Below are 13511 nucleotides of genomic sequence, written 5' to 3' on the forward strand. Positions count from 1 at the left end.
TCATGTTGCGTCCATGGAAGAGCTTGCTCCACTGATATAATGGATCCATGGTTTCATGGGGGATCCGAAGCAAAAAATCACGTGGATCCATGAGGATCCGTGGTCCAAAATCAAGTTTTTGGTCCCTGGCGCTGCCACGAAGCCATGGATCCACGATTTCTGTGGTGCAGACTCTGCTCATGGACATGATATGTGATTGGATTTGGGGCTTTGGGGGATCTGAAGCAAAAATCATGTGGAGCCATGAGGATCCGTGGTCCAAAATCAAGTTTTTGGTCCCTGGCGCTACCACGAAGCTGTGGATCCACGATTTCTGTGGTGCAGACTCTGCTCATGGACATGATATGTGACTGGATGGAGGGCTTGGGGGATCCAAAGCAGAAATCATGTGGATCCATGAGGATCCGTGGTCCAAAATCAATTTTTTCGTCCCTGGTGCTGCCACGAAGCCGTGGATCTACGATTTCTGTGGTGCAGACTCTGCTCATAGACATGATAATTGATTGGATTGAGGGCTTGGGGGGATCCGAAGCAGAAATCATGTGGATCCATGAGGATCCGTGGTCCAAAAGCAAGTTTTTGGTCCCTGGCGCTGCCACGAAGCCGTGGATCTATGATTTCTGTGGTGCAGACTCTGCTCATGGACATGATATGTGATCGGATTGAGGGCTTGGAGGGATCCAAAACAAAAATCATGTGGATCCATGAGGATCCGTGGTCCAAAAGCAAGTTTTTGGTCCCGGTGCTGCCACGAAGCCGTGGATCCATGATTTCTGTGGTGTAAACTGTGCTCATGGACATGATATATGACTGGATGGATGGCTTGGGGGGATCCAAGGCAAAAATCATGTGGATCCATGAGGATCCGTGGTCCAAAAGCTAGTTTTTGGTCCCTGGCGCTGCCACGAAGCCGTGGATCCACGATTTCTGTGGTGCAACATCTGCCCATGGACATGATATGTGATTGGCTGGTTATCTTGGGGTGGCCCAAAGCAAAAATCATGAGGATCCATGAGGATCCGTGGTTTGGAAACATGTTTTTTCAGTGCTGTGGCGCCACAAATTCGTGGAGGCATGATTTTTTTGGTGCTGCCTATAGTCTAAGAGAGGATCTACAACATAATGGTGGTTTGATTTCATTTCACCATAAAAATCATATGAATTCATGAGGATCCGTGCTTTGGAAGGCAGTTTTTGCATTGCTGAGGCACCACGAATTCGTGGAGGCATGATTTTTGTGGTCCTGCCTATAGTCTAAGACAGGATCTATAGGATTAAAGTGGTTTGATTTCATTTCAATATAAAAATCATATGAATTCATGAAGATCCGTGTAGATCCGACTTTTACCTTTTTCCCTTTCTTGGGTTATATTGTAGGAGCTTAAGTTTTCACTTCTTGTTGGAGCAGAAGAAAAGCTGTACCTGCTGGATGTGTATGTTGAGACAGGGCTGGCCCTAGGCTGTCTGGCACCCAAGGCAAGGCTAATTTCAGGCACCCCTCCCCCCACACATGGGGGGTGTTCAATTCAGCACCCATCAGAAGGCTGGCGCCCTAGGCAATTGCTTCATTTGCCTAGTGGTAGGACCAGCCCTAACTTGATGTGAAGCTGTCAAAAGTGAGACAACTTTCCTAGGGGAAACAGATGGCAATTCTATATTTTTTGAGAAACGATGAGCGATTTTTCATAGGCACACTAAACTACAGGGCTATCTCCATTTCTTGAAACTTTTAAAGCTATTCATCCTACTCCCACCTTCAATCAGGTATAAACCGCCAGTTCCCAGGTGAATGCCCTTCTCCCTACTCCTTCTGGAAGCTTGTTGGAATGATAGGACAGTGAGGGTGCTGTCACTTTCACAAATCCAATGGGAATCAATATGAATCCTCTGAAAGGCATTCAATCCACCCTGGTCTTGACTGGTTGGGGAAGAAAGTACTATTGGTCTGGGATCTTATCCTTTCTGGAAACTTTCACTATGTGCATGTACACCATACAGAAGAAGCACATTAACTGCTACTTGCCCATGGGAGACACAGGGTCATTTTTAAACTGAAAGAAGGGCCTTCCTTTCATTCAGGCTGTTGATACGATATGTTGACAGGGCCTGCCCTAGACTGTCTGGCACCTGAGGCAAGGCCAACTTCTGGCACCCCCTCCCTGCACTGATAATGTCACTAGGTCATAAGGGGGCACAACGTTTTGGCACCCTCAGAAGGCCAGTGCCCTAAAGCAATCACCTAGTTTGTCTAGTAGCAGGGCCAGCCCTGTATGTTGATTGGTGATGTTGCTGAAACTTGTAGTTACTTGGTTTCCTATATAGATTTGTGCAGCTCACAATGCAAAGCTGTATCATTAATAAAGTGCAATGATTCTCAGAGGCTCTTATCTGACAAGGAGCAATCCTAAACAGGTCTGTTGGAAATAAATCACATTGAGTTCAATAGGACATAATAACAAGTAGAAGTGCATAGCATTGTGCTCTGAGAAAGTTAAAAAAAAATGCACAGGAGATTAACCTTTCCAGGGTTCATATTACTCTTTACTCACAACAAAATTTTAATTCATTGCTGTAAAGAACATGGCAAGAACATCTAATCAAAGCAACTCTTTGGTGAGTACAGTTATTCCATTGTTTTTTTGCAAATGCAGTATCATGTAGAATGCTGAACTAGGGCTGGGGAGATCAGATTTCAAACCACCATTCAACCATGAAGGTTACTGGGTAGACTTGTTTCAGTTTCCTGAGATTCCTAGAGAGAACTGATGTTGTTTCTGGGTTTTCCCCAGAAGTGACATCAGGCCAATGGCCATGTTTGTTTTTTGTCCACTACTGCTCTGAGCAGGGACAGGAAACAGAAGCTGGGGATGTCCCACTGGGCAGCCCTTAATGCCATTCCCCTTGAGGCTCACCTGGCACCTATGCTGCTTCCTTTTAGGCATCAGCCCAAACCATTTCTCTTCACCCGGCTTTTAATTAAGGTGTTTGTTTTTGTTAGTCTGTAAATTGATATTTTAATCCATCAGTGGTCTGTTTTTGTGGTAAGGACTTTCATGCCGGATCTTAATTTTTTTTTTTGCAAGTTGCTCAGACAGGTTCCTGAAGAGGTAGCATAAATGTTTTCTAAATCAACATTTGATAAGCAATAGATTGAGTTTGTTGGGTACAATGAACTGTTTAGTATCAAAATTATTTTCAGCCCTTTTCATTTCAAAACTAGTTTGTCACGGAATACCATATTAAAGTTGTTGGAGTAGGAGGACAGAATTTTATAATTATATATGCTTTGGGGATACGATACCCTGAATCTCAAAGTTGGTTTTGATGTTCAAAATTCTTAACACCATTTGTTTGCCATCCTGTGCACATTTACTTAGGAGTGTCACTGAACAGGGCAGGATGTATTTCAGAGTAAAATGGGTTGTGCTGTTAGTTCCTGCCCTCTCTTTAGGGATTCCAGCTTTTGTTTCAAACGTCCTGGTGCTGGCAGAATCAGGGGACAGAACTTATCAGCTTCCAGTAGTCATAAAGCTAATAATAATAAAAACATTCTGTAGCTGGGGCTGATTGATTTGGTGGTAGGGTTGCCCGGTCCAACTCAGGAAATATTTGGGAACTTTGGGGGTGGTGCTAGGAGACTTTTCCATTCCAAATAAACAAATAACTAAAAATACTACACTGTAGTTCATTTCCTAATTCTCTGTTTGCCTTTTTTTGTTTCCCGGCAGCTGCACTTCCACTAAATGAAAGTGAACTATGGTTGCCAGTCCCCAGTTGGGAGTAGGGGATCCCCAAGTTTGGAGGCCCTCCCCCCACTTCAGGGTTATCAGAAAGGGGAGGCAGGGTTTGAATGTCTGCTGGGCACTCCGTTATACCCTATGGAAACCAATTCCCATAGGGTATGATGGAGAATTCATATGTGGGTATCTGGGGCTCTGTTATTCAAGGTAGAGACACCAGATTTTCACCATGGCATTCAATGTCTCTCTTTAAAACACCCCCATGTTTCAAAAAGATTGGACCAGGGGGTCCAATTCTATGAGCCCCAAAAGAAGGTGCCCCTCTCCTTCATTATTTCCAAATGGAGGGAAGACATTTAAAAGGTGTGCGGTCCCTTTAAATATTATTGCCAGAACTCCCTTTGGAGTTCAATTGTGCTTGATACACCCTTGCTCTGGGCCCACCCCCAAAGTCTCCTGGCTCCACCCTCAAAATCCCCAGATATTTCCTGAGTTGGACTTAGAAACCCAAAAGTGAACACACACACTCACAAAGCAGCTGAAATAAACAGGTTGTATACCCACAATAATGTAGATATCTTTACTCTGCAGAGTTACTGAATGTAACAATGGAGTTTTTCTGTATCCATAATCAGGTTCTAGTTAACTCTTTACTATCCCTTTTACTCTACAAACAGCTTTCAAAAGGAATGCAAAACAAACAGAGGGACTGGCCTCTCTCTCTTCCTCTCTCACACACAGCTCTGCTTGCTCGCTGTGCCCCCATGTAACTCCCAGTCTTGCTGAAATTTAAAGGCACATGTACGCCTTTAAAAAAAAGCAAGCCATTTGCAAGCTTCTAAACCTGCCTGAGATCTAAAGGCACATCATGGCTGTTGTGGTGGAGCTTCCCTCTACTGGGCTACTGTCTGCAAAATCAGGGGATCCCCTGCCCAGACCTGGGGATGGCAAGTCTGTTTGGTGGAATAAACCTATATGTATTTAAAATATTTATAAGTTCCTCTTTCTCCCACACAGCTGTTTTAATGCTGGCTAAAGAAGTTACTCAGGGAACTGGGTGTGAAATCAAGCTGCCTTTACCATGTTGTTTTGCCACCACCCAGCCTGTCTTAATTGGTTCAGCAGAGCCTTTGGGAGGTTAATTCTATAGTCTTTCATGCAGTTAGATACCTGTGACATTAGAAGCTGAGGTTCAGCTCTGCAGATTAATTCCATTGCTTACAGTCTATGCATGAGATAAACAAGCATAAACACAGATGGAAAGTGATGTTGCTTACATAAGAAGTGCACAACAAAAATCTCCATCGATGTTTAATCTAGACATTCCCTGGACACGCACAAAGAATATAATCTGCCAATAGGCTCAGAGCTCCAAAAGCCAATGGGTCAAGGTTTTCCTGCTCAGTTAGCAGTGTCCCTACATACTTGCAACTGAGGTGGGGGCAAGTATTTATTTGTATATAGAGTGTTTTTAGCATCAAACACTGTATGCAAAATTTGTGGAAAAGATTACTGTATCACATAGCATAGCTAGACTAACAAAAGTTTATATATAAAAGTGAGAAAGCCCTAGTAGCCACAACAGCAATGCAAAATGAGAAAAATGAACAAAAGAAAGAGCCTATTTCTTTATGTTGCTGGATTGGAAAGATATTACATAACTAATGGGTTAAAATGTTCCTCTAAAATTCAAAACATAAATAGCAGCTGTAAGTGGAGGAGTGGGGAATCACTCATGGTTCTCCCAGATAAGAGTCTGCACACTTAACCACTGTACCAAACTGGTGGCGCAGGCTTCTTCAGGGGTTAATGAGGGCTGCTGGAGGCATGGCAAAGCCCCTGGTGGCTGTCTGTCTGCCTGCCTGCTCTCCTAATCCAGGGATTGTTATGCAGCTGCACCTACTATTCAATGGACAAGGTAAGTGGGAAGGAAGAGGGGGAACAGTCAGAAAAGTTCAGGAGTTGTGCTCTTGTGAGCTCCTGCTGAATCTGAGGCCTGAATGTCACAGAGAATGCTCTTGAGATTTGCAGCTCACAAGCAAAGTGCAGGGATAAAATAAATTGCTCTAAGGCCCTAAACAGACATGTAAGTTTGTACAAGGAGAAGCAATTCATCATTTTGGTTTATTTAAACTTTCAATTAGTAAAGAACACTAGAGTCTTCAAGCTATAGTGTTTAAAACTATAAGTCAGTGTTATCATTCCTTTACAGGGACCATAAAAAGTTACAGGAACCATGACTATGTAAAAGAGAACTGAAACTGATTTTTAAAAATTCTTCCTTATTCTTTGCTCTTACAAAGAACTCAGTACAAGTACTTGGATAAACATGGGGGGACCCCTTTGTATAGAAAATACCTGGATGGCCCAGGCTAGCCTGATCTCGTCAAATCTAAGAAGTTATGCAGGGTCAACCCTGTATCTGTATGGGATTGGGAAACCTCCAAGGAATTGCAGAGATCTATGAAATCTTTCTGATTGCATGTTCTGCAGGATGGTAGCTGGTAACAGATTCTGTACATTTCCTCCCTCAGGTTTTTATAGACCATGAATTCCTCTACCAGGCACTCTTAATGGTCAACAGATTAATCAACTTAAAATGTTGACCCTGGTAATTCTTTACAAAAGATGTAGGTAGAGAGTTGAAGTCAATCCCTAAGCATCTTTACTCAAAATGAAATCCCATTCCTAAGTAACTGTGCATAGGATTGTAGTTGTACGTTATCCTGAAAATACTTTTCTGAAAATATTGTAATCGATCTGACTTATATAGTTAAGTTCATGCAGTATGTACTTTTTCCAAATGGAGTATTTTGCTGCCTACACCAGTGTCTTGCATGTTTGCACAACACATTAGTTAGAATCCCTTGAGTGTTCACTGCCTGAGCAAACTCATAAGCTTATCAATAAATGCTCAACTCTGGCCCACATGGTGGCCAGAGCATACTTTCCTTCCGGTGTGATCCTATGCACTTTTACTAGGAAGCCACTACCATTATGTTCAATGGAGCTTCCAGGTAAACTGCAAAGGACTGGAGCCTGTATCACAATAAGTCACTTTCTTCTTACAACCAAAGTGAGAATGAATTTGGAGGTGCATTTTTCCCTCTTCTGGACTGTTTTGCCTTGAGAACACACAGAAACCAAAAGCTCTATTATTTCAACTAATGGAGTTAAACTTTTGTGTATCTTTAGGACTGGAACACTGTATGTTTTCTCCACTTTAAAGTGTGGTCTCAATTTAATTGCAAAACTTCTTGATACTACTCTCAACATTTTATCTGGCTGGCATTCAAACAGACCCTATGCATGTTAATTAGATGTAACATCATTAAATGGGCATTACTTCCAGGCTAGCACACATAGGATTGTAGTCTATATTCAGCCTGTCCCCCTCCCCAAGAAACATACTGTAATTAATTTTAACTACTACCTGTAGAAGCAGGTTCATAGTCTGGTGTGCAGTTGGATCCTGGCCTGTGGTTGGAGACTCAAGTCTGTCCCATGACATATAGCACCATTCATTAGCTTTAGCTGATATGCCAACTACAGCCATTCCTTAAAAAAAAAAAAAGTAATTCGGCCATCATGATCCATGCTCTGATCACATGTAGGTTAATTAGTGTAATGTGCTATACATAGGGCTCTTTTTGACTACGCCAGAAATGCAGGAACTATCACCCCTGTGCTGAAAGATCTACACTAGCTGTCCATCTGTCTGTCTCCAGGCCCAACTGAGAGTGCTTGAGACTGACTGATGCTATTCCAGACCTCTGTGTGTGACAGAGTACACTGGCATTAAGTGGCTTGGGGCCATGGTACCGGAAAGACTGACTCCCCCCCTCCATTGTTCAGCCTGCCAGCTAAGATCTTCTTTACCAGCCCTGCTGTCTGTGCCCCTGCCTTCAGACGTGAAGTGGGTAGTATAGAGACAAGGCCTTTCTCCTTGAGGCATGCCTATCATACTCTCTGTTTTGGGCTTTTAATATCATTGTATAGTTTTCTCCTAATCTGAAAACTATTTTACAAAACTTAAGCTGCTTGATGTTTATGCTGATCCATGATTTGATTGGGTTTGTAATGCTGGATTTTTAATAGCTTATTGTGAACAACTTTTATGGTGTTTTATATTTTACTTCATAAGCAGTTACTCTGAAGCTGTGGCACAGAAATGTTTCTAAATAACTAGAGCTGTATCTTGTAGTCACAGATATTGCAGGGGGTATTCTTTTTTTTCATAGTCATTAACACATTTTAATTCTTTTTGTTTGTTTTCTTTGCTAGATTTTCTTCTTTGCTAGACTTTTTATACCCTTTAGCTAGAATTTCATTCACTCCAACAGTTAACTTTTGGAGATGAACTTGGCAGTAACAGTTGCTTTCTATGAAAGAGGACATAGGCTTGAAGGTCGCGGTTTTTTAAATAGGGGAGAGGGGGGGAAAGCTCGACCAAGTTCTCATGCTACAGTGAGTGGGATCAGCAGCTGTTGATGTATCAGAGCCCGTTGCCTAGATACCCCAGGCGCTCGGGCATTCCCTCCCCAGCAGTGGGGCTTGTGCGATGAGGTAATAGCCGGAGGGGGGAGGGCCTGCAATGGAGGAACCAAGCCTAGGGCCCGCCCAGGCGGCAAAGAAAGCAACTGGCGGCAAGAAGTGCAACTGAAGCGCTAACCTTTCCCCAGGCAGACCGCAGGCAACGGAGACTGAAGGGTCGGTGGCGGCAGTAGATGGTCTTTGGCAAACGGTGGAAAACGTCGCCAGGCCCCAGAGCGCAGGACTAGCAGTTGAAGACCCCGGCTCGGGGCGTGGGTACTCTGCACGTAACACCGAACAAGCCCGGGAGCTACAGCGCCCCCCGCCCGCCAGACAGCACTCTCCTGCGACGGCTGGAAAAGGAAATCGCAGCAGCCGGCCTTTCTCCTCTCCATTTCCCACGTGTGGAGCCGGCTGGCTGTATGCCGCCCAGCCAGGGCGTTTGGAGGCAGAGAGGTACCTTCGTTCTCGCTCCTGCTGCTGGAGCCTTGTTCCCTCGGGGGAGCAGCCGGAGAGTGCGACGAGGTCGGCTGCTGTGTCGCAGGAGGGAAGCCGATCGAGCGCCGCGCCAGAAGTAAGAACAGGAAGGGGAGGAAGTAGCTCGTCCGCCGGCCCCGCTGCTCGTGTGCAGCCTTAGGCATCACGCCCGCTGTTGGATTAGCCGTAATAACGAGAGGAAGGCCAGCTCGCAAACTCGCTACCATCATTGCTGGTTAATGCGTTGCGGTGGAGGCCACTGTGCGTTTTGTTTTGGAAAGCCTGCGCTCGGTGAGTGTTATTTATTTCTCTGGGGTCCTGGCGAGCGGGAGTCACGCGCTTGTTTCTATACTTGGTGGCTGTAGATAGAGCAGCCGCGTGCAGTTTTCTGCCGGGAAAATGTTCCGTTTTGTTTCTCTTCCCTGTGTACGTGCGTGTTCTTGGTCAGCCCCGCCGGCGAGGGAGATTTGCGAGAGAATCGTTCCTCTCTTGGCCCTCCTGCGTATGTTCAGGTAGGACCAATACGGGGGATTGCTGTGGTTGCAGATGCGGTGTTCGACTGCCCGAGGTGCTCCTTGCGGTTTGGGAAGCAGAACAAGACTGTTCTTAATTAGTTTGCCACTGGGATGTGTTACTGAGCGGTTGCGATTCATGCAGTTTTTTCCACAAACCCTTGTTTTGTGCCGCATGACAGTGGGATGACCTTCAAGGATACTGGCTGGAACATGGGTAAAACTGTGTCTCCTGTAAAATGTTCTTTAGCCGTTTGTCTCATTCATTCAGTGGATGCCTGTTTACACAAGAATTTGTTTGCAGAAAGTGAGCCTGGTGAATTATTTACAGGAACATGGCCAGGCTTCCCTGAACCCTCTTTTCAGTTCTAAAATTGTTCAACTATTAATCCTCAGTCTTTTAATGGATTTTACCTGGGCTGGCAGCTAGAAAAGATTCCAAAGCATTTTCAAATATTTACATTTATAGGTATGGTAAGTCAGTAGGTTAATGGGAATACATGCATAGCGGGGCACTTGCTGTTTAAACATTTAAAAGTTGAAATTGTAGGTGGCCGACCTGAGTGGGTGCACCACCTCCAAAACTCTTAATTGGTGCATTTGTGTTTATTTGGGAATTAAGCCGTGCCCCATGTGTTGCTTATTTCAAATGAAAAGAGTTGAATTCCACTTTAATGAAGAGTATATTTTAAGGCTATTGTGCTGAATGTATTGTTTCCAAGGAAGGCCTAGGTTGAGTTTCTAAGGCCTGTGCCTTTATGGTTGCATTAAACACAATCTTATAGCCTGTTTACTTACTGGCTTTCCTCAGGCATGTTTAGGATACATGCTTTTCATGCTTAACATCAAGATATTCAGTAGACATGTTGATCCTAGAATAAGAAATATTTCTATGCCAGCTTTCCACCTAAATAGGGCCCCCAAAGCAGTGAACATGAAAACAGCATTTAAAATAAGGTATGTATAAAATATTTTAAAAACTCAACACATAGACATACAAACACACAACAACAGAACCAGGGAGGAGTGCCAGTAAGGGTTACTGGTGGTATGCCAAGCAAATCAAAAAGTCTTCACTCACTGGTGAAAGGCAATGCTAGAGGGAAGGGGAAGAGACCAATCTCCCTAGGGAGGAAGTTCCAAATGCAAAATGTATTTAGAGAGGTGTAACTCTATGTAGGATGGCGCTGTGTGTGACATTTATGGACCCGCCGCCTGGCATAGTGGTGCTTCATGGCATTAGAAGCATGTAGGGTAGGGTTACATTCAGGCAACACAAACCAACCACAGTTTGTTCATGATGAAAACAAGACAAATTCTCAGACTGTCATGCTCCCTTTTCCTCTTTCAAATTTTATGAAGATTGTAGACTTCCTGGATTCAACTTGTCATGACATCCAAATAGAATGTTGAGATTGCTTGGAAACATGGACACCTAACCAGAATTTAGCATAGTATAGAATTTTGATCTGTGGGTAAGAAACAGTCCTCAATTTGTTAAAATACTTAATTCAGACTTAATGGCTGAAGACTTCTTAAACTAGGAAGTCATCATTCACTGTGTCGAAGGCAAGGAAAAGTCTCAGGCTCAAGGATTTCAGGCTAATATTCTCATCTCAAACTAGTGGTGGTTTGTTTGTGCTATCTCTGTGTTGTAATTCCTGCACTTTAATGCATAGCACAGATGCTACTCTACAATCATCCCACTGATACCATTTTGAAAGTGGTGCTGTCTGCCTCCTTGTATTACTGGAAGTTTTTCAAAATAGCAGAATACACCAAAATCTTTCCCCACTGACCACAAGGATCCCATGTCTTTGTCATCACTGGTATTTTGAACCCCTAGTTTATTTATTTATTTATTACTTTGCATTTATATCCCGCCCTCTCCGCAAGCGGACTCAGGGCGGCTTACAGTATCATAAAAACAATCATTCCATAAAACATATAAAACCATAATACATTTATCAGTTTAAAACTATTACGCTATCTCGATCCAGTCTGGCGGTATTGGGTTCTGACTATGACCACCAGCTTCTGTAGGATGTCCGGTGGCAGCTCATTTTCAGTCAACCAGAAATGCCTGTCTAAACAGTTCGGTCTTACAGGCATTTACAGCCCGATTCTCCTGTAGTGTTCCTTTGCATGGCACTGAACAGTTAATTTGTATTCTGTGTGTGTGTTTCAGGAGTTTCTTAAGAGCTGCCAATAAGTCCCTTAAGTCCCTTAAATGAAGTTATTCCCCTTAATAATGAAGCAAACTGTTAACATGCAGTTGTATGCTTGTTTACTTGGGACCAAGTTCCTCTGTACTTAGTACAAATTACTCCTGGGTATGTGTGCATAGGATTACACTAAAGCAGGGGTTTCAGTTATAAGGCCTGGGGGTCAGAACCGGCCTGTCCACGGCTGTTATGTGGCTCACTAGCAACAGGTGCAAGAAAGGAAATAGGAGGCTGCTCTGGAGTGGTCGGACGAAGTCACTCCAATTATGGCTTTAGCATGGTGTGACAACCTCATCTACAGCAGTCAAGCAGAGCCCCTTCACTTCAAGGACCGGTAAGCTGGGGGCCACTGCAGCTTCATTCATACCTCTCCACTCAGCCTACAGCTCCAGGGATGCTGCCCAGATGACAGCAGGGATCAGTATTTGTACTTGGGGGGGGGGGGTGTGCAGACAGTCCTCTCTTGAGGCATGGGAGCATCTGCCCAGTGCTGTACTGCTGACTTTCCTGTCCACCCATGTGGGTTTTCCTCTGCAGCCCCCGCCCAGCTCATGGGATCTTGCAGTGAGGACATACCAACTTGGAGCTAACCAGTTGCTGTCCTTTATAAAGCTTATATCTCTGATACCCAGGATTACATTTTATGGCACACTTGGCCCAATGAAGTGGCATTTATGTCAGATCCAGTCTTCATAACAAATGAGTTAGACACTTCTGCTCTAAGGTATGGAATCATTGCATATGATCCTAACACATAACACAGCCAGTTTGGTGTAGTGGTTAAGTGTGTGGACTCTTATCTGGGAGAAGCGGGTTTGATTCCCCACTCCTCCACTTGCACCTGCTAGCATGGCCTTGGGTCAGCCATAGCTCTGGCAGAGGTTGTCCTTGAAAGGGCAGCTGCAGTGAGAGCCCTCTCCAGCCCCACCCACCTCACAGGGTGTCTGTTGTGGGGGAGGAAGGTAAAGGAGATTGTGAGCCGCTCTGAGACTCTTCGGAGTGGAGGGCGGGATATAAATCCAATATATAAATCCAATCCAATATCTTCTTCTTCTTCTATATACAGCTATGAATATATAGGACTAGTGGTAAAGATGCACACATATCTGAATGCAAGATTGCAGTAATAATTTTTGAAGTTTATCAACTTATTTGTTCAAAGCCTGAGAAGCTTTCTTTCTAAACCTGTCACTGTTCACATTATTCATTTGGTGACATGTTCTGTTGGAATCATTTTATGTATGATGTTATATTTTCCTACAAGTATGATGTATATATTGATTATTACTTTATTTTATTACATGGTCACAATATGCCTATGCACACTATTCCCCCCACCCCATAAGTTTCTCTCAGATATTTTTTAATTTGTATCTTTCATGTAGCACTGGTCTTCTGACAACAAAATGAATGTGATTATTATAGAGCTGTCTAGTTTAGTATCTGATGAAGACAGCATTGATTCTTGATAGCTTGAAGTTACAGTAGTTCAGTCAAGTCCATGGCTCTCGGGGATATATTTGTGGAAGATGGATGGTGACATTGAGAAGGTTGCTATGAAAATACGGTTAATTGCATGTAATAATGGCTACTGAAGAGAGAACAGTTCTCAAAAGAAGCAACTCTGCCGTTATTCTGAAAAATAATTATGTTCAGGGCTTTTTTGTAGCAGGAACTCCTTTGCATGTTTGGCCACACCCCTGATGTAGCCAATCCTCCAAGAGTTTACAGGACTTTTAGTACAGGGCTTACCATAAGCTCCAGGAGGATTGGCTACATTATGGGTGTGTGGCCTAATATGCAAAGGAGTTCCTGCTACAAAAAAAAGCCCTGATTATGCTGCCTTTTGAAAAAATATATACAGCAGTGTTAGTCTTTGGTTACAGCATTTGCAGTGCAGTCCTGTGCAGTTACATGTCTAAATTCTTTGAAATCGGTGAGCTTAACCTGATGTAGGATTGCATAGTTAAGCTGTAAATTCAGTAGCACCTCTTAAAGGCTGTAATTCTAATAGATTGTAAACT

The 13511-nt window shown here is 43.7% G+C and overlaps 1 protein-coding gene across 1 annotated transcript; it reads right to left on the reverse strand.

Moving 5' to 3' along the window:
* Window positions 1-4932: 4932 nt before the first annotated feature.
* LOC132577929 (uncharacterized) lies at window positions 4933-9225 on the reverse strand. Its single transcript, XM_060247719.1, has 3 exons — window positions 8413-9225; window positions 7174-7298; window positions 4933-4965 (listed from the first exon to the last, which is right to left on the reverse strand). Exons 1-3 carry the CDS (start codon window positions 8978-8980, stop codon window positions 4933-4935), a joined length of 726 nt encoding a protein of 241 aa, XP_060103702.1. The 5' UTR covers window positions 8981-9225.
* Between the last annotated feature and the right edge of the window lie 4286 nt (window positions 9226-13511).

This window comes from Heteronotia binoei, chromosome 10 (assembly GCF_032191835.1).
Source record: "Heteronotia binoei isolate CCM8104 ecotype False Entrance Well chromosome 10, APGP_CSIRO_Hbin_v1, whole genome shotgun sequence".
NCBI lineage: Eukaryota > Metazoa > Chordata > Lepidosauria > Squamata > Gekkonidae > Heteronotia > Heteronotia binoei.